Source organism: Medicago truncatula, chromosome 6 (assembly GCF_003473485.1).
Source record: "Medicago truncatula cultivar Jemalong A17 chromosome 6, MtrunA17r5.0-ANR, whole genome shotgun sequence".
Classification (NCBI taxonomy): domain Eukaryota; kingdom Viridiplantae; phylum Streptophyta; class Magnoliopsida; order Fabales; family Fabaceae; genus Medicago; species Medicago truncatula.
In genome coordinates, this window is record NC_053047.1 from 1629115 (window position 1) to 1654714 (window position 25600).

Here is a 25600-nt window from a genome sequence, read left to right on the forward strand (position 1 = left end):
TAATTAGAATTCTAAAAATTACGTATTAATGTTACAAAATAGTTATTTAAATAAATAAATATTTGGGATATGGTTACAAAAATCATGGGGATAGTGAGGAAGCTAGAAAGGATCAATTGGGATATATGATATGTTCACTCAAGAAATGGTGGACGACTTATTAGTTCATACTGAATTTGTTTGGAACGAAATGATTTTACTGAAGGTCTCTCTTTTTGTTAGGTGCTTTTTCAAAAATAGATCACCAACAAAGGATAATTTAATTTATCGTGGTATTATTAACTAAGGATAATTTGATTTATCTAGTATCATTGACTTTGATTATTTACCATGCTTAGGAGGGTGTAGAAAGGAAGAAAATGTTTATCATATATTTATTTTTTTTGTGATTCCTTTAGGGGGGGTGTGGTATATGTATTATTGAATTTCTTGGACATTCATAGTGTTCTTCCTAATATCGTTGTTATTCTCCTCAATTCTCATTTTTGTAGTATTCTCTTAGGTCGTAAGGATTTTTAGGATGATCTTCAGGTTATTTGGTTGGTTTGTGTTTGAATTTATGGAAAGAGCGTAATAATCAATTTGTTTGGTCAAAAAGAACTTTCATTATCATTGATTTTAGATCAAGTAAAAAATTCATGTTTGATGTTACTTTAAGTTTATGAAGAAACTTTTAGAATGATTTGAATCTTTGGTGGCTCATTAATCCTCTTACTTATTGTAGGACTATTTTGTGTACACTTTGTAATATAATAGTTTTTTGTTCACTTTAACAAAAGATTCCTTTGGCTTTTTCAAAAGAAAAAACTATTATAGTTGAAATAATAAGAATTTAAGTATCATTGGTACATAATTCATTTATAATTTGTCAAAACTAAAATGGAAAAATGAACTGAAAATGTTGAGAATATGGTACCATTAGAAATTTCAGAATAGACATATAAGGAAATGGAATAATGTGGGAATTACGCGTCCATACTGCGTCGCTCTTCCCAGCAGCATCTGAAAAATTAACGTCATTCTCATAAGTCCAAACAAAATACCCTAGCAGTAGCACCCTATATGCCTTAAGTTAAGAATAATACTATATACTATACTAATACCATTATATACAATATACCTCTACAAATAATATTATACAACATCTGGTTTTTTATATAAAAGAAAGTTTTGTCAATAAAAATCGATGTATCTCTGACTCTGTCAAATTTTACTCAAATATGTCATTCAAAGAATATGATAAGGACTAAATTGATAATAATTGGATAAAGTTGGGACTAATTTGATGGTAAATTGTCAAAATATAGAAACTTAATTTTTTCTTTTAAAGATAATATAGAAACTTAATTAATTATAAGTGATTTAATATATGGACCAACTTAACGGTTTAATTAATACAATATGTAACCTTTGTAAGTGGTTTAATATATAGATCAACTTAACGGTTTAATATAATATGTAGCCTTTTTAGAATATTTTGTACCAAAAAAAAATATATATTAATAATAGTATAGATCTATTTGAGAGTGTCTTACAAAATTATGAACTAATTTGATTGTTTACTCTTCTTGTACTTTTTATCTTTAATATTTCGTGTGTTTCGGATATCTTTATTTTAATGTCTTTAACTTTTTTATAAATAGTGTATGTATAAAATATAGATTTAATTTTTTTTTCCTGAAAATATATCACCTCTTGTTTTTAGTGTATCTAAAAAATATTTCTGTTTTCAGTTCTTGCAAATATAATTTCTTTTTTATGTTGACCGTTACTAATTAATTTAGTTCCTGTGAAAAAGAAAATTGTTGTAATTTTTTTTTTGACCAATGAAAATTGTTGGAATTGATTCATGTAATAAGTAAAATATTCCTCTGCGTATTAACTACACACATTTTACATTGAATAATTTCAACATTAACAAATTTCACACAACTAAAAAATATAGCAAGGACCAAATACAAAAAATTAAAACTGTATATTTTACAAGACTATAAAATAGCAATTTATAGGATTACCATACTATACTTATACTTTTTTTTAGGATTACCATACTTATACTTATCTTGTACACAATAGCAATTTATAGCATAACCTAATCCAAATGTACATTTTGAGTATGATCCTATCACATGCATGAAATGACAATTTGCCCTTCTTTCTTTATTTAAAAAATCAAATAAATGAATGCATTATTTTTTATTTATTTACTTTCAAGAGATACTATATTATGAGAAAGTCAGAGGCTGATGGATTCAATGGATGAAGATGTAAGCCAATAACAATGATGCATCCAATGTTTCATTTAATTAAGTGTCTGCCACTACTGTTCCCCAACAAATTTATGTGACTGCATCATCTTAGGAGTATAACAGTATTAGTAACTATAACTATAAATGTCAAAACAATAATATATAGCATAGTTTGGTCTCTCTCTTCCAAAATTAAAATCTATATATTTTTTACATCTTGAATTCAAGCCCCACCATGTGGATTCAATGTAATCCACTTCTTTTTAGTGTATTGTTTTGGATCTTTCTTGTATAGTTTAATAGACATTGTTTGTGATGCGTTGGAGGTGTTGGCTTAAATGAAAGCATACATAAAATTTTAGAGTTTTAACAACAAACATAACCATGTGGCCACCTATATATTTGGATTCAACTTACTAGTCCAATATTCCACTATTGTAACTAGATTAGTGTACCTTTCTCAATGAGCCCCAAAATTAAGAAAACAAAGTTTTATATGTTGTCTGAAGGCCAGATACTTTAAAATGGATGACATGATGGTATCTGATATGTATCCTATATTGATATCTGTCTGATACATCTCGATAAATATCGAGAGAGTATCCGAAGATTAATCTTTACATGCATAAGTGATATAAGTCTTGAATTTGTTAAATGTACCTTCGATTTCATCGTAAAAGTCGAATATATTAAGCTCAATATTGTGAAAGTTTCTAATCTAGTGTGTATAGACACATACATATATCTTTGTGTGTTTGAACATCTTCATCCTTTAAATTGCTTTAAAGGAGTAAAATTCAAATTTATTTAACATTATCATAAAAAAGTTATTTTCACCCTTAGGTTATTAAGTCCCACCATATATAATGGTACATTCACTCCACCAAAAACACTAGAAGAATGATACTTCTTTAGAGAGCAATGTACATTATTCTAACATGTAGCGTGTGTTTACCAAGTTTAGTAGGTGGTAACTATTCGGTTCAAATAAAGTAAATAGTAAAAAATTCAAATCGTGACTCTATCAAATAGAATTTTGGCAGGCACTATCTAGTGGAGATTAGATCTCTCAAGTTGATTAAAACTTATTCAAATCGTGACTCTTTCAAATAATGGTGATACTTAGCACACATGAGTAAGAGATTTAATTTGATTAATTATGTTTTGCGATGAGCTCGTGACAATATTTTTTAGGTTAAATAGCTGCTGGAGATCAAACTATCAAGTGAATGAATAAGAGATTTAAGTTTCTCATTATAATGTTTTGAGATCTATTTAAGGGATTAATCGGTATCTTCAAACAAATAATTTTAATATTAAGGATGAATTTTTGTCATCTTTATTTTTTATTTTTGTCAAATAACTTAGTGATTAAAATTCAACTCTTAAGGGTAAATAAGTAAGGAATATGGTGTTTGCATACCAACCACTACATACTTCAACTTTCTGTCAACTCAGCTACACTCACGAAAATTTTTAAAAAAAAAAAAAAAAAAAAAAAAAGGAAATAACACATTAGCTTTATTCAAGTGTACCGTCGTCATTCTTGAGGTTTCCCTTCAAAAAGAAAATCATTCTTGCGGTCACGAGAATAACGTGGTGATTTGGGCTAGTCTGAAAAATTTGTCATTGATATAACTGCTACGTGATCTCATTATACATTATTTTTTTACAACAAGGTGGGTTTATTGCATTATTTATTACAGCAGAAAAGACTTCTCTCACTAGATACATGTACATGTAGACTTATTTTGTATACTTGAACTATGAGCATTGTGACATGGTTGAAAAAGTGTAATTGTGTGAATGTAAGCTTATCCTCATCACGAGTCAAAATAAAGCTTATCCTCACTGTGGGGAATCAATCCTAGTTAATTATGTAGGTTATGCACGGCGGAGGATATGGCGAGAGCGGGGTGGGGGAGAGGAAAAGGGCATGGGTGTGGAGACGTAGGTTGTTAGCATGGGAGGAGGAAAGTGTGAGGGAGTGCTCAACATTATTACATAACGTTGTTTTGCAGGATAATGTTACTGATATGGGACGTTTATCGCTTTATTACCAACTTTGGGGATGAGGTGGATAGTCAGGGGCGGTTCTAAGGCCGTGCACTCGCCCAGGCTCCGGGCCAAATTTTTTGCAATTTCTTGTGTAAATCCCTATGAATTTCTTATATAAACCCCTATAAATTGAGCAATTTCTTTACATTTTTTATTATTTCCTTGCAATTTATTGCCCGGGCTTTACAATATTCTTGGCTCCGCCACTGAGTCTCATTGATGATGTGTGGCACAGGCACATACCGGTGAAGGTGTCATTGTTTGTGTGGCGCTTCCTGCATAATAGACTTCCGACGCGAGCTAATTTGTTCAGGCGGAACATACTAACAGTTGCGGATTTGTTGTGTTCGGCCGACTGTGATGTAGTGGAAACATGTCGACATCTTTTTTTGGAATGTGAAACAGCTACTAATCTATGGTCTCACGTTTGGAATTGGTTATGCTTATATTCGGTGTCTCCTTGTGAGCTTCGAGATCATCATCTTCAGTTTTCTTATATGGCAGAACTACCAAGGTGCACTCATTCTTTTTTGAAAGCTATTTGGTTTTGGAAGGATCGAAATAACCATATATTTGAAAATGCGGCCTTACATCCTTATGTCCTCATAGAGAAAGTAGAGCTTGACTCTTTTTTATGGGTGAAAGCAAAGCAGCCGTCTTTTATGTATTGTTTTTATGATTGGTGGAAACACCCCATCCTTTGTATGGATGTTCACGGGTAACTTCTCTCGATTGTTAGGATGGTGCCTCTCTTTATTTGGCACCTAAATTTTGTAAATTTTGATCGATGATTCACTTTTAGCACGACTTGTGCAGGGTGTATCATCGTTGTTATTAATATATATCATTTTCATTTGTGCAAAAAAAAAAACAAATATATGTAGGTTATTGAAATTGCAGGTCATAATTTGGTTTGAAATTAATGACATTTTAAATTTATATTTGAAATAAAAGATTCTCAACTTATTATTGTTTTAGGATAATTGCAAGACTAAATTGATCAAAATGGCCACACATGAAGGGAAAAAAAGTCCAAAACATGAAGTTAAAATATAAACAATTTGGTTCAAGGTCGGTTTGGTGATTAGGATAAAAGAGTTAAGAAGTAGAGTGACAAATGTGATTTCGGGTTCAATTCTCACTTTTAATAACACAAACAAATTAATAATTTTATGGTAAGATTGATCTTTAATATATATTTAAATCAATCAAGTCAAAGTTTCTAATGCCCTATCCGGTAAAAATAGCATATAATTGATAAATTAGTTTATAGAGGATAGTTGACAAACTAGCTGAAAGTTAGTAGCAGATGAACCATGCGGTTGAATTTGTATTGTTTGATAAAGTTAATAGTTGAAGTAACTTATAAATATGAAACGACATAAAACATATATATTTGATTAATATTTATTTATTTGTTAATTAAAATAAAGGAAATAAGTTATAAGCTCGTGAATAAATTAACAATACTTTGTTTAATTATATGAACCTATAAACTATAAGGTATCACATATAAACTAGCTTATTCTTCTTGTCAAATAGATCTTAAATAAACAATGTGAATGCATCCATTTCCTACAACAATTCACCAAACACACGATAAATTAAACATTTGTTTAGATTTCAAATTTTTTAGTGTCAATGTTTAAATATTGAGACTTCCGGTGACAGTGCACTGAAAGTGATGCCACAACATTTTTCAAACAGACAAGGTAAACAAATTGGATCACCTACAATTATGGTGCATTTGCGGCCATAAGAAACAAAAGAATGTACAGAGAAAATATATAGATGAAATAGAGAGATGGTAGGAAAATTTAGAGAAATTTCCTACATTAATTGTGTCATACACAATTTTCTTAAAAAAATACGAGTCACACAATTTTCAATCTCGATCGTCTAATTTAGATCGATTGTAGATGTTATCTAAATTGTTCCATCTCAAATTAATAGTCGAGATTGTCCATTGCATATAGATACTCCCTCCGTCCCTAATTATAGGGCCCTTTTGAAAAAAATAACGGGAATTAAGATAGTGGATATTTGTATTAAATATGTTTGTAATTAGTATTGTTTTTACAATTTTATCCTTTAAGAGAGAGATGATTTATGTTTTCAATATGTTATTTATTGTTGATTGAAGAAAAAGATGTATAATTAATAGGGGCATGTATGTAAAGAAATAATTAATGTAGTTGGAAATAGCAAAAGGGTCTTATAAAAAGGGACAAAAAAAATTTCAAAAGGATCTTATAATTAGGGACGGAGGGAGTACATGATTCTCAAAGAGGAACTCTTAAAAAAAAAATAGACCATTTGTATTTCATGTTGACTATATAATATGAGTCGGATCTTTGATTAACAATTTAGATGCAAAACTTTAAAAACTTGTGGATTTGTGTTGGTAACCGTTCGATCTTGAATTGACGATTGAGATTGTTATAATTTAATTTATCGATGTATTATTTGATTCATTCAATCTCAAACCAACCATCAAGATCGCCTGCTGCATCAAATTGCATGAATATGCTAGTGCAAGCAATCTTGATCCATTTAATTGATTACTATTGATTTATTTATTTTTTATATAAGGACCGACTAATTCGATGACCAATCATATTTAATAAGTGACTCAATCAAAGTAAGAGCAAAACTATGTATGGAACTCAAGAGCGTTTAGATGAGATGACATAGATATGTTTTAGTTTAATCATCATATTTAACCTTACACATGCAGCAACATTAAAACTTAAAGAGAACTTACCGTCCATTTAGAACATGATATATTGAAAAAACCACACTCTGAAGATTCAAATCTACACCAGCAAGCATACCCCATGCAATACTGACTTATTGATCAAACAAAAAGTCAAGGCAATAAGGGACAACTAAGTCATTTCATATTGAAGCAAGTACTATAAAACCCACAGTCATTTGCACAAAAAACTTCTTTAGCAACAGAAAACACCCAGTTGCAGACTCTCTCACACACACACACACACTCATCACAAAACCTCGCCGGAAAACTCCATCTCCGGCCACCAGCGTTCTCCTTCCTCCGGTAAACCCTTCAGTTCAAAACTGAATCCCTTCAAAGACCACCGGAATCGGTGGTTTTTATCTTACAGTGCATGATGGGATCTTGCATATGTCCGTTAGAAACTCCAGCAAGGTTGCTTTGGACAACAAGTTTCTTCCGTCATAAGTTAATGATCTTTTAATCCACAAACCATCATAGAAATATTTCTATAAAAAAAAATACCAAGTTTGGAATTTGAAAGAAAAAATATATATATATATCATTTTTTGTTTCTGATTCTGAAAGATTAATAGTATTAAGAGAACAAATTTAGCACAACCTTTAACGTGAAGTTTTGAAGTTTGAAGTTGAAAAAATGGAGTCTGGTCGTCTTTACTTTGATTCTTCTGCTTGTCGTGGGAATAACATGAACATGCTGTTTCTTGGAAATGCTGATCTTGGTTTTCGAGGTATTTTTCTTAATCTGTTGAGTTTTTATGGTACCATTTTGTTTTTTTGGATTGTAAATTGTTGGTGTTGTTGTCTTGTTTTGTTAAAAATGGTATTTGTTTGGATGGTGGGACACCTGAAACTCACACACAACTGAGAAGTTCAGGTTTGGACCCAAGTGAAGGTGTTTAGTATAACAATATTGATTTTATGAGTTGAGTTAGGTCTTATGGACAGATGGCGGGATATTTTCTTTTTTTGGTTACGAAAAGACATGATTTGATTTGATTTGGGTTTTTGGTAAAAGAAGCAACTTGATTTTGTATCAAATTTGGGCAAACAAAAAAAAAAAAAGATATGATTTGATTTGAGTTTTTGTTAAAGAAAGCAACTTGGTTGTGCATCACAAAATTAGGCTGTGAGAAAATGAATTAGAATATTTCTTTTTCTTTTTGTTTTTATTTTAATTTTTGTTTATGATTTTGTGTTGCAAGTATTATGATTTGTGATATAGATGTTGTTTGAGGTGTTTGATGTAGAAAAGAGTGTAAATTGATGAGGTTTTTAATTTTTTGAATTTTTCTGAATGAAAGCAGGAAGGTCAATGATGAGCATGGAGGAAGGCTCAAAGAGGAGACCTTTCTTTAGCTCACCTGATGAACTGTATGATGAGGAGTACTACGAGGAGCAGTCACCGGAGAAGAAGCGCCGCCTCACTTCCGAGCAGGTTGGTTGCTTGCTTTCTTTGATGAATGAATTTGGATATGTTTTTCACTATGATGATGTTCTAACTATGACAGAAGTATATTAAACTTTTTCAATCTTTATCATCAGCAATTAGTCTCACTTCTAATATGATATGAGTTTAGCTTTTAATTAATGCAATATGTGTGAAAAATGAGGGTTGACTTTCAATAGAAATTTGTTTTTGTAGTCATCAGTTGATTGATTTTGAAACCATTTATTAGTGTTTGTATATCAAAACTACATGTACTTGTTTATTAGTTTTAGTGATTGGTTAAGGAGAAGTCTAGGTGGAGAACTCATATCCTCTCCGATGACCGAAAATTTCCAGTAGGAGAGAGTGAGACTTGTTGAATATAATAGTAATATTTATACAAGTATTATATTCAACGAGTATATTTCTCTTCTGCTGAAAATTTGTAGTCCCCGGAGAGGAATTGAGCCCGTAGATCAACTAGACCGATAAGAGAGATGTTATGTGATATTAGTTTTTGTGATTAACTTTGTGGTTTGATGAATAGGTCCATATGTTGGAGAAGAGCTTTGAGGAAGAGAACAAACTTGAGCCAGAGAGGAAAACCCAGTTGGCCAAGAAACTAGGATTGCAACCTAGGCAGGTGGCTGTATGGTTTCAGAACCGTAGGGCTAGATGGAAGACAAAACAACTTGAAAGAGATTATGATGTTCTTAAGTCTTCCTATGATTCCCTACTTTCAACATATGATTCCATTAATAAGGAGAATGAGAAACTCAAATCTGAGGTATTTAACTACATATGTACTGTATAATCAAATATGTGCATTTATAGTAGTTATGATTAAAATCAAATGTTTTAATCGTTTGACGATTATGATTGATGGACAGTGTAAAAAATTTGTATAACTGTATATAAATTAAGTACTATTAGTATTACTATTATTAGTTAGATTTGGTTATGCTATATATGCAAATTGAGTATTTGGTGAAGTCTGAAATGATTAGAGTTATGCATTAAAAAGGTAATGAATAGAATATAATTTGTCTGTCAAAAGTTATGGGTTTGAGTTTCTATATAAGATAGAATTAGTGGCTTTACAATCAGAACTCCATCATAAGAAGCAAATTTCCACTTACCAAAGAAGGTGATTGGGAGCTATCAAAGGAGGTCCTACCCATAAGATTCTACACTATATTAATCACATACTAACAAAGAGTAGCATCTGTTCTGAACCCCACCTGGTGTGAAGAAAAAGCCTTTTCAAAGTAACTATGCGAATATACTTTTCTAGAGTTCTAAAAATATGCTTAAAACCTCATTTTGTGATAAAGACTAATGAGTTTTTTAAAAGAGGTGGACCATAAAATAGTTAACAAGTGGAAATTGAAGTATTGATTATCTTAACAACATGTTGACTATTTCACAGGTGGTATCCTTAAATGAGAAGCTTCAAGTGCAAGCTAAAGATATGCTTGAAGAACCTTTGTCAGAAAAGAAAGCTGATCCACTTCCAGTGGACATAGCTCAGATTTTCAGCATCAAGGTGGATGACCACATGAGTTCTGGAAGCGTTGGAAGTGCAGTGGTGGACGAGAGTAGCCCCCGTGTCGTTGGTGTCATTGTTGACAGTGTCGATTCGTACTTTCCAGCTGACAACTATGCTGGATGTGTGGCTCCTATTGAAAGAGTTCAATCAGAGGAAGATGATGGGAGTGATGATGGGAGGAACTACTTTGATGTGTTTGTTGCATCTGAAACTGAGCAACATAACCATGAAGAGGGAGAGGCACTGAATTGGTGGGGTAATATGTATTATGTTGCATAATTAAGAAAAAGCAAAAGCAAGAACATTGTATAATTAAATGCATCATGTAATTTGGGTGCTTTGGGCGGCTAGGTGTTGAAATGTCTCTAAGCCAAGCTTAGTAAAATAAAAAGTCCAGTAATTTGGGCAATGGCGTCCTTTGTTGTACTTACAAATTTATAATAAACTATTGAAGATAATCATAGTTAAGTGTATGATCAAGTGTATACTAAGTTCTCCCTCTGATTTTACTTTTCATTTCAAGTAATTTTTTTTTTACTTTATATTTACCATACCATCGTTTACAGACATTTCCTTTAATGCAAAGCAAACAAAATCAACCAAACACATGCACGACCTTTGCTATAAAAAAAAAAAACATTGAAACTATTAAAGGGACATTTTTCTGTGATTTCATGCTGTATGAAATGGGAGTGCACAAGAGTTAAAAACTTGAAACATATTTGCCTCGGTTAAAAAGTGTAAACTGCTTTAGCGTATAAAGTTTTTGCAGTGGATGGATCGATCGAAAATTGTATGTATTAGCTTCAACTATGATTAAAAAATCTTTTGGAAAATATCACTGAAGATTTCAACAGAAAATAAACTCTATCACAACATTTTTTTTTAACATTTTTATAGTAAACAAACACAACATAATCACATGTCATTTTTTTACGTATGTGATATCTTAGTTGAAGAGCACAAGTTCATATCATGCCAGATTTTTATGCAGCTTAACAGATAGAACTCCCAAAGCATTTCTAATGATACCAAATGTGAAATCTTATATAAACCATTCAACCTACACCCCACAAATGATAACAGGTTTGCCTAATCTACATTCAGCACTTCGATAGATTAACAAAAAAAAAAGCTGTTAAAAATGCACAACAGACGCAGGGACCTCTTAACCAGTTACTGTGACATGTACAATAATACTTATACTTATTGCCACAGATCAAAAATTACATTAGGATCAACATAGCAGACCTTGTCACAGTCAGCAAGACTCCCTCAAGAGTTAGAGAAATTATATCCTCATTAAGATCCCCACAACCAAGAAGAGAGAAGAATTAGAGAAACATATGCACATAAAGAATCAAACAGAACTCGTCACGAGCTAGGCAAGTCCAATAAAGCAGATGTTAAAATGCATTGACTCTAAAAATTCCCCTGCATTCTAACACATCAGCGATGCCCAAGACAAAATCAAGGTCATGCGTGTGCAGGACTTTTGTCGGGGTGAAAGAGAAAATGTTAAAAGAATGAAATATTGCCTACAACTGCTCAACATAACACTGGTCCGACTTCCATCTTTTCTTTTTTTACTTTTTTTCTTCTATTCCTTCTTTACATTAATTCCATTTGTATACATATATGGATCAGACTCTGCTAGAAAAATCAAAAACATAATACCCCTTCTACCTATGGAGCAACCAATTGGACAGCTGCAGTAAAAATCATTTCAAAATTGGGCGCATCCTCATAATTCCTTCATGCCGGTGCCCTCACTGATAGCAGATAATCCTACAAATTCTACTTAGCCAAAAACGAGCATTCAAGTTAGCATGTCAGCTTTACCTATATGTACAACAAGCGCACAAGTGACACCAGCAGCTGAGGCTGCCCCCTTTAATAACCTGAGGTTGGACCCGTGACCTTTTTCGTCCAAACTCGTGATCGTTGGATGATCATACCAGACCACAAAAAGTGGACCAGCTTTCTGATTTTCTCAGACAATACAGTATGAGATTAACCATCCAATTCCTTCCTTTTCCTGTTTGACTTCCGGCTTCCTTTGGATTTATCTGCATCCACCGTGATCACTGGCTTCGGTTCCGCTACGGCAGGAGGATCAGAGCTCTCAGCTAAACTTGAATTAGGCATTTTCTCATACATAATGGCTGAATCAAGGGAGTATATGCGAAGAGCAAGAGAAGGCAAAGTAGAAGATTTGGCAGCAGCTGAGAATGATGACCAGTACCACCAGTCATTCTTTAAGAACTCCGTCTTAATCATATCCTCCAGTGTAATTATTGCCTGGATCATCTGAGAAATCGGAAGGAAAGTCAATCAACATACTCAAGATTAGGTTAATCTGTATTATTCTGCAATCTACTTGAGTTAGAACTTTAGAAACATAGCATGGGAATTGTGCAATTACATGTAAACATAAAACATGTACTTCTCATTGATATTGGAGTAAATGTGCAACCTGGAATTAATTAACAAAGTAACTCAGCAAGCTGAGTTGCATTGCTGAAACTCTAAGGAATGTGATGTGACATCGAAATGGCTGAATGCCCTTAATGGAGAAATATACATGCAAGAGTGAAAGAAAAAAGACAAACCTCATATATAGTCATTGCAGATTTAACAAATGCACGCCAGGCCTGTCTTCTGTCCAACTGTGCCTTTGATGGTCTTAGAGCAACTTTCGGAAGTGCAGCATCCATATCAAGTAGATTAATCTTTAGTTGCTTCAAAATATGAGAAATTTTTCCAACTAATGGTCTCAAGGAGGACAAAGGAACCACACAGCAACCATCAACTCCCTTATCTGAAGCAGGACTACAAATAGATAGCTTCCCATCTCTTTGTTCTCCCAAAGATGATTTGTTGGAATTTCCTGCTTTGTTGCTTCTATTTGCAGCTAAACTTTCTGTAGATTTGCCTGATTTATGGTCATGGCATGTGCCAGCTCCGTCAGTGTTTTCCTGAGAAACCTGGCTTTCTGAAGCTTTTGATGCACCACCAACAACGCCAACATCCTTTATGGTTAAGGCTTGTGTATAATCACTAACAAAAGGAGATACGGAAGGCACAAAGGATGGGGCACCATCTGAACCAATAAGACCAATTTCTCTGACAAGTTCCTTGTTGGAATCATTTGTCACAAACTTTGCGCATGTATCTTCAAAGTTAAATGGGCAAGAGGGGTTTTCATTTGAAAATTTAGTCAATCTCGAATTTAGAGAAGAACATCCATTGATTGAGGTTCCATCTGTTTCTGTGTCAGCTCTGGATTTTTCATGTGAGGTATCACATTTCAAGTTCTTTCTTCCTTTAGAAGACCCATTTTTATCCTTATTCCTCCCCAACGCCATAAGTCCTGCTTTACATTTTCCACCATTGTGTCCCTCAAACTCCACATCGCTCAAAAAGGTTTTGTGGCAATACAAGCAATGTTTCCTAGAAGGCCATATAGGTTCTAGGCACTCACACCTATACAACTTTTCATCATTAGTTGTTCTGGCCTTTTTATTTTGATTCTTCAAACCCTCAGCAGTATCCAAATCAAAGAAGGGGCCGTAATTCTTTTCCAGCAAAGAAGTGGCCTTCGTAACAAGAGAGTTAGGTGCTGTATTTCTTGGCAAATAAACAGGTCCTTGGTCCTCAACCTGACCTTCAGTGTGTGCATTAATAAACTCTTGAGATCTATATTTTGGCCCCAGCATAATGGAATCTCTCAGTTCTTTTTCTTTAGGGTCATAATCATCTAACCAACCCAATAGCTCCTCGATTTCTGAATCAGTTTCATAAACAATCCACGGTGAACTATTGGCTAACGCATTAAGTGGTTGGGACATCAAAGGAGAGCAGTCCTTCATCAGCCCTAACATCTTATAGTTATCCTTCTCAGATAATTTACAATGCTGCAGAGCAGAAAGCTTCTCTCCAGAATCTTTGCTAACTGACAATCCTCTTCCATGCTGAACAACAGCGCTTGCATCAACAACTATACGTGATCGTCCTCTAAGTGTAGCCAAAGCCCAGTACAGTCTGCCGATGGAATCAATACCCAAAAGTTCCCGACGAACAGGGAGCTTCAGAAGCTGTGATCCTACGCTATTTATAGATTCATGCAGTAGTGAGATATTACGCTTGACGGCATTGAGCTCAAGGTGGTATGGTTCCGACTCATTGACAGCATTTTGGGAAACTTCAACAGGCACACATTGTCCTTCACTGTAACCATTTATTTCTTGAGGCATATGATTTGAGAATGGAAAAGACTTGGGGGATTTATCTGTACATTGAAACTCCACAGCCACAGGAACAGTCTTAAGCTGTCCTATGGAATTCATATTTTGGCTATCAGAATTTGAATGTGTCACAGATATGCTTTTATCAACACTATTGAACCTACACTTCTCTTTGGGAATCTCTTCTGAAGGTAGACTGTCATCAAATACCCCAAGACCACTAGGATTGGTGGTTGTAGCATGTGGCTTAACCAGACATTTACTAGTATTTGAGAACAAAGATGTGAACCCTTCCTTAAGACCAACTTCCCCAGTGGTACATTGTGACAATGTACCAAATTTGGCAGCTTTTGTGGATAAAACGTCTTCCTTAATTTTCAGGTTTTTCCACTCTACAGAAAGTCCACGCAACTTCTGATTTAATTCAGCAGACAACTCTGAACATTGCTCAAGCTGCTGTCGTATCAGGGAAGAATTGAGCAACTCATCACATAAAAACTTGAGAAGGAGCGTTCTCTGCAACCATTAAAAAAAAAATAAGCAAATACAAACACAAAGATGCAGTTTTAGCAATATGCCGTCATTAATCAAGTTGCATACAACAGAGCATTTTGAACTTGATAATAGAAGTCAAATCAAGCATCATAACAATGTTTATAATAGCTCAACTAAGAACAAGGACAGATCCAGACATTTTAATAAGTGGGGTCAAAGTCACATCATAATAAATACAAGTTATTTTTATCAATCTAATAATTACAACACTTTTTTTATACAAAGTTAATTCTTTTGGTCTCTTAATTAATGCTATTAGGACACTCGTTATCATTCTTCTTAGTTTTATAGTTTGTTTTAGAGTAATGAATGGATTAAATGGAGACAATAATACCATATAAATGGGGTCACGTTGCATAAATATCTAAATATTGGTTTAAAATACAATAAACAAGTGGGGCCAGGTGTGCCTGACTAAGAGATGAGTTTTTGCAATACTTTGATGATGGAAAACCATTAATAGATAAAAAGGATGTTCTGTGCCTAAGGAAATCAGGAAATGAAAATCAGCCATTATAAGAGTCAAGGGACAATATATCATTAATAAAAAAAGAATCATGTTAAGATTCATTTAGATGATAATGAATGGGAAGCATATACCATATTGCCATTACCAAAAAATTGATGTGGCACTTAAGTAGGAAACATAACAAAGATCCAGTGCAAAATAGAAGACCATACTGCCATTATATTCCAAAGATTTATATGCATTGGATGGGTGAAAGTATACGGAAACATAAATAGGTGTATATCAACAAACCTCTCCCACACTGTACTCCCAATATTCTTTTTCTTCAATTACAGATGATAAATGAGTCAACGCATCCAAGTAAAGACAATTAACTTGTCCCTGGAATTTTTTACTTCTACGTTTTCCAGTAAGCTGTGCTCGTTCTGTGAGATCTTGAGTTGCATGTTTACCACCAATACAAGATGGACAGTACCAGTTTCCTTCAGGGATCCTTGCAAGAGGAGGGTTCAAGCAATATTTATGATACTCAGCGTCACAAGTATCACACAGTAAAACACTGTCATCATCCCTATCAATGCCACAAATTTTACAGACTCCCTCATCCCAAGGGGCTTTCGGAATCTCATTTGATGAAGCAATAAAAGCCTGAACTTCTTTTTTCATTTCAGCATTTATGCATCCCACTTCAGCATAGTCTGTAAACTTTTGCACGTAGGTGACAACCTGTACCCAAGGAAGAAATTTAAATATTCAATAAATAACTGAAAGCACAATACTGATTATGCGTGCACCATCAAAGTACCAACCTCCTCATTGTATAAACTTTCAAAATTCTGGGATAATTTTTCTGACAGTTCAACTAAATCAGGTTGATCCCCAAAAGCAACACGAACATTGCTCCACAGCTGCAACATCAAATGTACAATTTAGTGCACTCCATGTATTGAAAAGATTGATACATATTGTAGGAGTGACTTGCATCTAGCAGAAAACATGTTAGAGACCAGTATCCTAATTTTTAAGGAAAACACACGGAAATAAATAATAGTTCCCCGTGATCAATTACTCAAATGGGACACAAGCAAACATAAAAAAACACTATATACATAGCCTTTACAAAAGAGAGAAACCATACTATAATACCAGAGAAATTTGGGGCTAAGAGGAAAGAGTATTCTAAAGAAAAAAAAATTAGCAGACTGCTTGTTTAAGCAATCTAAGTTTGATAGAACACATACCTCACGTACGTCCTCGAGAAAAGCTTCATGTGATCCACCATAAGCTCCAGAAGCCAATCTTAGATCAATAGTCCGGAAGTCAAGAGGGCGGGCCACCATAGCTGGAGTTCCAAGAAGCCCCTCATCATCATTGTCAGAAGAATTTGTTAATTTTCTTCCCAGCAAATTGCAAAAAACTTTCGAATCATCTAAAGCAGCTGCGCGACGTAATACAATGCGGCATTGTTTCATAATAATGTCAGAAATAGATATAAAAAATTTCTTTTTCCTTCCCTTGTTGGGATTCTGCTGCACTCCACCAGTTACATCATCCAATAATGCAACAACTGCTTTCTGTTTATAAACAACAAGGATATCCAAACTCAGGATTGTGCTTCATTAAAAAAAATAAAAAACAGAGCAAAATTAAGAATAGTTTGTATTAACCACATGATCTATCACATTGTAAATACAGAATAACATGATGCTTTTAGTTGTCATTATACAATTGATGATCTGAACAGTTTTAAGTAAGAAACTGAGTTTCTGTAATGAATGAGGAAGAATATGTGCGTGTGTGTGTGTGTTGACCATCTATATGGTTAAGATTTCTCTAACACTCATTATACTGTGTGTGTGTCAGGATGCCTTGATAATGTAACAGGTGACAACAAAAGGGAGTAATGCAAAATACCTTAGCAGGGTTTTCTGTTATGCATGTGGAGTGATTACTATAAATTACAAGATCACTTGCATTTATGACATATAAGATAATACACTAGAAGGCAACAAACAATTATGATAATATATAATGCAAAATACATGGTGAAACTATGGCATCAGCGTAACCAGAGCAACAAAAATAGTAGTTCTACACTAGTCTTGGGCCGTTTCAATGTACATGCACCCGCAGAGTAAATAAATAAATAGAATAAAATAAAGGAGAAATGCCACTGAAGAGCACCTTTGTTGGTCCAGATGCATTGCCCTTGTACACTGTCTTGCTAACCGAGTGCTCCAGTATTTCCCTTGCCCAATCAGGCGGATTCTTTTCTAGAGCTGCATGAACACACCTTCTGATTCGGGTTCCCACATTTGTTGGTAGTTTTCTGACAGGTTCCAGCACTTGTGCCCATTCAGGAATATTACCATCATTCGCCAATTGAGCTTCAGAAGAACCATTTGCATCAGACTCCTCTTCTTCTAGGATGAGTACATCTTTTTCTCTGCTCAAAGAACCAAAAATCTTCTTCGTAGCCTCCGCAAGCAACTGAAAGCAAAGTTTTAAATACAAAAAAGAAAAGGAAAAAAAGCTTCAGTGCTACTTCTATCATTTCTTTCAGTTTAATTACTTCTAGAAAAGTTCCAAACAGACGCAAAGTATAAAATCTAAAGAAAGTGTATGACACAGGAAAGATACTTCCAGAAATCGAGTAGCAATATGAAACATGCACTCAGGCCATACCGTTCAAACCTGAAGTGAGTAAAGTTAAAACTAGTCAAAATGCCTATACCAACCCATGTGCTACTCCTTGTAAGGAAAACTTGAAAACATAACAGGAAAAGTGAGAGTGGAACTCAGACAGTACAACATTTTGACAAGCAATTTATGAACATCATGTTTGCGAATGCATAATGAAATATAAAGTCTAATGAGAAGCACTTAGGTTTAGCATGATTCAAAGAATATTCCGAGACTATAGTTGAGTTATAAGCATGACTTCTAAAATGTAAAAAGACAGTCTTAGTCTTTTAGTATGCTTAGAAACTTCGCATACTACTCCGTACATATTAAAGTGATCGGCTTACAATCTGTTTCTTGTATTAGATCCAAAATAATTCTTACTTTAGAATTGAGTTTTAATGCAAATTAATTTACATCAAGACCCATAATTAGCACTATGAAGAAAAGAAGTATCTAATCATATTAGGCAAAAGTTAAATTTGTCCATCATTTCTTAAGACAAAAGTTATGCTCTTACCAATGCATCAGCTTCCATCCCAACCACACCAGGAAGGGAACCACACAGCAAACCACCATCCCCTCTTAAGCAACGAAATACTTTACCACTTTCCCGGGCAGTAATCTCCGCAGACTCCAGGTTACCGTCCATTGACAAGAAAGCCAAGATATATCTACGCGCTAGTTCTGGCCAAGTCAATTCATTAATCGGAAGCATATTGATCTTGGTCCGTGGAACTGCACTATCCATGTCTTTCCTTCTTCCCCGTCTTGTCCGAGCCTCTCCAGGTTCAGAATTTGGATCCACCAGAGCAGCCACTTTCGATTGCAGTTCACCTATTAGCACTCTTAGTAGTGAACTGTGAGCTTTAGTCAAAGACGCACCAAAGCATCTGACATAGGAAGAAGCTCCTGTGGAACCTGATGGACAGGCTTCAGATATTAATCGGCAATCACCATCACCCCCTCGTGAACTTCCACCCATTCCCCTGTCAGATTTCTCAGGGAAATCTAACTCATTGAACCATGGGTTGATAAGTTCCTTCTCGAGCTCTTCTAAGAACAATGGTTCTTTCAGGTCTAGGATTTCATTGAATCTCTCTAAAAGATCCCAAACCTGAAAAACAGAAACAAAACAAAAATGTAGGGCAATGCATCTTAGCAATCAAAAAAAATAAAGCCAAAGAATGTACAAGGGTAAAATAAAAATGTGTTTCACTGCAGACAGGTACATATATACCTGAAAAATGTCACCAATGAGTTCAGTAGGAGCTCTGGAGCATAGTGGTTTCCCAGGAGGTGGACATCGGTTTTCCTTAACGTACTCGGTCAATCTTGCCTTCTTAGGCCTTCTATATAAACCTTGAATTACTTCATCCTGATATTTAGATTGACCTTTACAATCAACCACCAGGTAACCGTTTTCCACTGTTGGCAATGAAGAGCTATTGTTTCTACTACCAAGACGTTCATACTGCAAACAGTCTTGCACACCAAGAAGCGGTTCCAAAATTTCTTGGACAAATTCAGCATCTAGTCCAAATCTATCCTGCTCCAACCACTTCTCTAAGAGCTCATACAGGTCTTTCACGTCACTGTCTGCATAAATTGTGTCTGGAATGCTGACAGATCCAGGTGAACCACAAAATTTATCCAACGAAGTGAAGTGGGTATCACTTTCGCTATTCCTTAAATCCCATCTATGTAAGCCCATTTCACTTTCAACATGTTTACAATAGAATTTAAAAGTTCCGTTCTTCTTGCAGATATCCTTGCAAGCATTGACCAACTTTTGAGAAATAACTCTCCATGCTGAGAATGGGGACCGCTCTTCCACCAAAATTTGACCAATTTCATCACAAAAATTCATAGTATCAGAAAATGAGTATCCAGTATTATATTGAATGGAACCAACAACTGGCCTTAATCCTTCTGATACATATGCTTCACTTGAGCAACTGACAACACAACTCAAGATGTCATCTTCTGTTGGTGCACAAGGTTCTAAAAGCATCATCTGGATACTTTCATCACCGTCTAAATCCATACTATCATTAGTCTCTCTCTGACCTTCATTGGTTTCGCTCGCAAATTGACAACGATTGTGCATTGAAAGGATGGTTGACCCATCTGGAATAGGAAATTCCGAACATGAACACCTTTTAATCCTAAATATAGGTCCAGAATCACCCCCATCCAAAACTTCGCACGTAAAAAGAGAGCCAGTAATCTTATCATGCCAACAAGATTTATAACCCACAGGAAAGATAAGGTTAACATCATAATATGAAGGTCTCCCATCAACTTTTCCCAAAGAAAGAACAGAGAAGTCCTTAAACTGCAGAGGAAGTTCGTCCTGAAATTTATTAAAAAACTTCAAAATCATGCATGAATAGGTAATTTTACTTTCACTATAAGAAGAATTCCCGAAAATTATAAATTAGTGTGAGAAAACAAAAGTAACAAAACAAAAGGACTATCAATTAGATTCACTTACAGCAAACTGATGAGGGTCGGAGTGACCATTCTCTTTTCTTCTAATCTCAGTGGCTTTTAGGGCGGTTCCCTGAGCATTCACATGTTCCATGCTTAAACCATCAGAAGAACAATCCTTATAATTACTATTGACAAAGGTTCCCTGCTTTTCCGCAAAACCATTGGCTGCCAGAGTTCTAGAAGACTTCCTTTTTCTGGATAGGTGAGGCCCACCAGAAGAAAGAGACATTTCATTTCTTACTTCAGATTCTATAGAATTGTAGCCAGACGGTAGCCCCAGATAATTAGCTACTTCATACACAGAATCGAATATCTTTCCATCAGGTGCACAGTAAACTGCATACATGTCAGAGCCGGCCATTGATGGTCTAAGATCTACTCGCCAACCTTCCACCAATACACCATGCCTTTCAGATATAAAATCTCTAAGAGCCTGCAAAATTAACTCATTTGGGCCATGAGTCTGAGATGGTACTTCCTCAAAGCTTCTAGCCATTGATTGGGTGTGATTCAATATATCCTCAAAACCCACTCTAACAGGACGTGTCACAGCTCCAGATGCCCTTTGGAAGCCAACCACACTCCCGTTATTGAAGGTTGAATATGTCACTGAAGCACCAAATTGATTGGCAGCAAAAGATTGATCACCCATAGCGTGCTTTCTAAAACAAAAATGAATGTAAACTTTAACCACTTATAACAACTCGGAACCATCAAACTTAAATTATTATTTCTGCAAATTAAAAGAGACAGATGGAACCGGTTTGAATCTTATAATAATTGTTGAAATTTGGGGCCTAACTCATCCTTACAAAACCGGCTTGTAAGGTGAGGAGTGCCTCCTCTTTATAAACTCTTTTCAAGAGTACTATCTATCCAATGTGGGACTAACTCCACCCCCTCAAAGCAAACACAATGAAGGTGTTGGAGGCTGCAATGAAGGCTAACCAAAGGTCGCAATTTAGGCGACTGGAGGCGGACCGCGATTAAGGCGGAATTTCCAACAATAATAATATGAAGTAAACCAAAAAACCGTAAGTTGGCAATGGCAACTAAGCTACACAAAGCACTTCAGTGTTTAATTAAACTTAGCACATGACAGGTCAAACATCAAGAACATCAATAATATGACATATATGCTTAAGCTTGCTTAATACAAGATGGACAATAGCAGTTCCATTTCTGATGAAAATATGAACTAATTTGCCGTAATCAAAATAAACCCTTGAAATTCCATGAAAAAGTCCTCCAAACTGTATTTTTCATTCTTATTCACACAAAGTTTCTTTTGATTTCAAAGGAATGCAATGACATACAAAATCCACTCTAAATTCATTAGTACTGCATAAGCCTACAAACATTCCACCAAAGAGGGCAAAAACAAAATCTACACGCACATTTGATTTGATGTTTACTGCTTTCAAAATAAGAAAAAAATGTTAGAAAATTTGATTGATTGCATTCATGGTCATTAATCCCAAATAGCGGTGGACCCTAAAAATGATATTGTGCTGTAGTGCATAGTGGGCCGATGGCTGTAACTCTGAAACTTTTCATACAGATTACATACGTATAAATGCACAAATATTGAAAAAGATGCTCAAAATTGATGACATGTTCATCAAGAACAATAATAAGTCATAGATCTTAAACAAATATACTATTAAATATCTCAAAAATCAAGCAAACAAACAGGTTTAAGCTTCGAAGAACGATGAAAAACAAGAAAACAAAAAAAAAAAAACCTGTTGAACAGAGATGGAACAAAAAAACAGAGACAAAGGTTGCAAGAGATCACAGTTACTGGAAATTCGTCGGAAAGCTTGAAGATCTGATAGCTGCGGCGTACAATTGACAAGAGGCGCTTACAGACTGAGTTAAGAGTGTTCTCACTTTATAAGGGGTGTTATCTTTGAAACCCTAGTTTTCTGACCCAAAAACCCTAAACTAACCCAATACCTACCTCTGAAGCCCTATACTCAGGGCCGGCCCAACACATACTGAGGCCTGATGTGAATTCTTAAATGAGGCTTTTTTTAATGTTTTCTGACCCAAAAACCTTAAATTAATAGTATTTTAAGTAAAATTATTATATTTTTATTTAAAATTAGTATAATTGTTTAACCTTCTTTTACCATCGATATTAAAAACCATATATCTAAATTCATTTGTTGTGCTCGTGCTCAGTCAAATAAAAAAATAATATCATTTTCTTTGTTTTTCTTCAAAGCCTTTTTGTATATTTTTCTCTGTTTATCTCTCTGGCACAAATTGTAAAAACAAAGGGCCGCTGATATGGTAGCAATTCTCATAAAAAAACACATGGTATATACTGTTGGTAGCCTAACCAAATTGCAGGGGCACTGTTAGGGGGAAAACTTGAGGCCCTGGGAAAAGGCCTTGTTGGACCTGCCTCTTGGGCCGGGCCTACCTTAAATTTAAGGGTATTTTTGGGTTTTCAAGCACTTTCAGAAACGCATCCCAGGAGCACACGGCCTGCCACAATTTATGCCACGGTAGAAGCCATGAAGCCCACAACATTGAAACGTAACACAGCATGGCATAGACCTCTGTAACGGCAAAACACCGTGATTACGGCGCAATCTTACATTATTTGCAACACGGGTTGCATTTAAATGAAAATATTTCTTAAAAACGGGATAAAAACTTATATGGAAACGGATATTTGAAAATGTGGAGGTAACTAGACTCAAGAAAGGGTGTGATTACAAAAGTGGCAGATTTGATTCTTCATTAGGAACCAATTCCCCCTTTCACTACCTTATCATGGCGGTCTATGCCACGTCTGGATATGGTTCAATGTTGTGGGCCTTGTGGCTGCTATCGTGGCAGTTCATCCACTCCAGGGATGCGTCTCTGAAAGTGCTCGAAAACCCAAAATCACCCTTAAATTTTTGGGTTGCGATGGTAGGAATTGGGTTAGTTTAGGGTTTTTGGGTCAGAAAACTAGGGTTTTAAAGATGAACACCCTTTATAAACTGAAATGTACCCGACCGAACGTGGCATAGAACTCTGTAACGGCAATTCTTACTCTATTGACAAAGGTTGCATCTAAATGAAAATATTTCCCAAAATGGGATCAAAACTTATATGGAAACAGATATTTGAAATGTGGAGGCAGCTAGTATCAAGAAAGGATGTGATTACAAATTCCCCCTTCCCTACCCAGTCGCTAACATTTTCCTATAATCTATATCCAAAAAATAAAAGCCATCTATCTTGCAAAAATTACTCCAATTTCTTTTTTGAAGGAAAAAACTTACTCAAAGTTGACTACTGACAAGGGAATGCATGCGGCCATAAACAATAAGAGAGAAAAAAAAAATGTGATTTTTGAAGTAAAATCACACTTACATATTCTACCAGCCAAACGCCCCACATTCCCATAATCATACAATTTAGGGTTCCCGTCGCCCAAAAATACAACTAAACTATTTCTAGCTAATCTAAACAAATCTTCTAAACTTTGAAAGTTCAAAACCAAAAAACAAACCAAAGTGGACATAAAAAACACAAACACAACACATTAAAACATCCACAGACATTCCTCCATCTCAACAACAACAAAGCCTTATCCCACTAAGTGGAGTCGGTCTTTGCAAGTTACAAAGATCAAACGACGTCATAATGTTCTATCATATTCATATATCATATCTTTATCCAACTCATTAATCTCTAGATCCTTCTTACCAGTTTCTCTTATGGTTTTTCTAGGTCTTCCTCTGCCTCTAGAAATTTGACTACCCTCCATCTAAGCCACTCTCCTTACTATCAAATGTTCTAAGCTTCAAAAATTCAAAAAAAAAAAAAATACTATATTTCTGAACACAACAACTACACATTAAAACATCCACATACATTCTTCCATCCCAACAACAACAGCAACCAAGTCTTATCGCACCAAGTAGGTCAACTACATGGATCAAACGACGTCGTAATGTTCTATCATATACTATATTTCTATCCAACTCATTAATCTCTAAATTTTTCTTAGTAGTTTCTCTAATAGTTTTCTAGTTCTTAATTCTATTCTACTAACAAGCTTACGTTACTTACATATATCCAAATTCAAACCTTAATCAAAAAACATGCAAAAGGGTTTAACAACATTCAAAAACTACTAATCAAAAACTAAAGTGTATGAGTTTTTTTTTCATACCTCGATTCATGCAACTCCTCTCCATCAACATCACTAGGCGGAGAAGCATTAATATCTAGCAACTGTTTACTCTTCACACCTAACGGCCATCTTTTACTTTTCACACCCCCCGCTAAACACTCACCACACACCCACTCTCCTATACTCGCCGCTCCAATTCTTCCACCGCGAACTCCAGCACACGCCAAATGAAAACTCCGTTCACATCCATCACACACCAAACCACCGGCGCCGGACTTAGAACAAACAGCACAGGAAGTGACACCGCCAGGAAGAGGCGCAGGACCACCGGGAGGAGGAGCGGGATTTTCGTGATAAGTACGAACGATGTCGACGGTGAAGTCAGGTAGGGTTTCAACGAAGGAAGAAGAAGGTGAAGGGATCTCGTTAAGGTCGATGCAGAGGATTGAACGCGTGTCAATTTGTTGTGGAGGTTGTTGCGGCGGCGGAAGGTTGTTACCGGCGGCGGTGGAATCGGTTAGTTCCGCCATGATCATCGGAGTGAGTTAGTTACGAAGAATGAGTTAGGGATTAAGGGTTGAAGCATTGTACGAATTGTACGAATCGGTGTGAGATTTTGTGGGAAGAGATCGAAGTGAGAGAAAGAGAGAGAGGTTTTTTTAGAGAGAGAGTGAGTTTCAGAAAAGGGAAAGACAGGGATGGGACCGTATCGAAGAGTAAACTCACACTCGTAAATCTCTTTCTGTGTTTCTATGTTTCTGTTTCTATTCTCTCTCTTCTATCTTCTCATATCTAGTGAGCGACACAAATCGAACATCAAACACAATACTTATTCGATCGACGGATAAAATATTTGAAAAAAATAAGCTAATTGTACCTTCTTTCTCCGTTTAGTTTCTATTCTCTCTCTTTCATGGGTTCATGAAGAGAGACGATATCTACCAACTAAACAGAGATATTAGATGTG

At 35.2% G+C, this 25600-nt stretch overlaps 2 protein-coding genes across 2 annotated transcripts; one reads left to right on the forward strand and one right to left on the reverse strand.

Annotated features, from left to right (window-relative positions):
* The first annotated feature begins 7253 nt into the window (after positions 1-7253).
* LOC25495188 (homeobox-leucine zipper protein HAT5) lies at positions 7254-10517 on the forward strand. The gene is given in 5 exon segments (XM_013595370.3): positions 7254-7796; positions 8373-8503; positions 9042-9281; positions 9924-10298; positions 10300-10517. Coding segments are annotated over 5 exon segments (867 nt in total). The 5' UTR covers positions 7254-7702; the 3' UTR covers positions 10327-10517.
* A 694-nt stretch (positions 10518-11211) lies between these two features.
* Positions 11212-25400, reverse strand: LOC25495189 (methyl-CpG-binding domain-containing protein 9). Its single transcript, XM_013595371.3, has 10 exons — positions 24673-25400; positions 20494-21154; positions 19237-20352; positions 18517-19113; positions 17499-17804; positions 16556-16888; positions 16124-16222; positions 15606-16040; positions 12656-14806; positions 11212-12353 (listed from the first exon to the last, which is right to left on the reverse strand). Exons 1-10 carry the CDS (start codon positions 25167-25169, stop codon positions 12057-12059), a joined length of 6492 nt encoding a protein of 2163 aa, XP_013450825.2. The 5' UTR covers positions 25170-25400; the 3' UTR covers positions 11212-12056.
* Between the last annotated feature and the right edge of the window lie 200 nt (positions 25401-25600).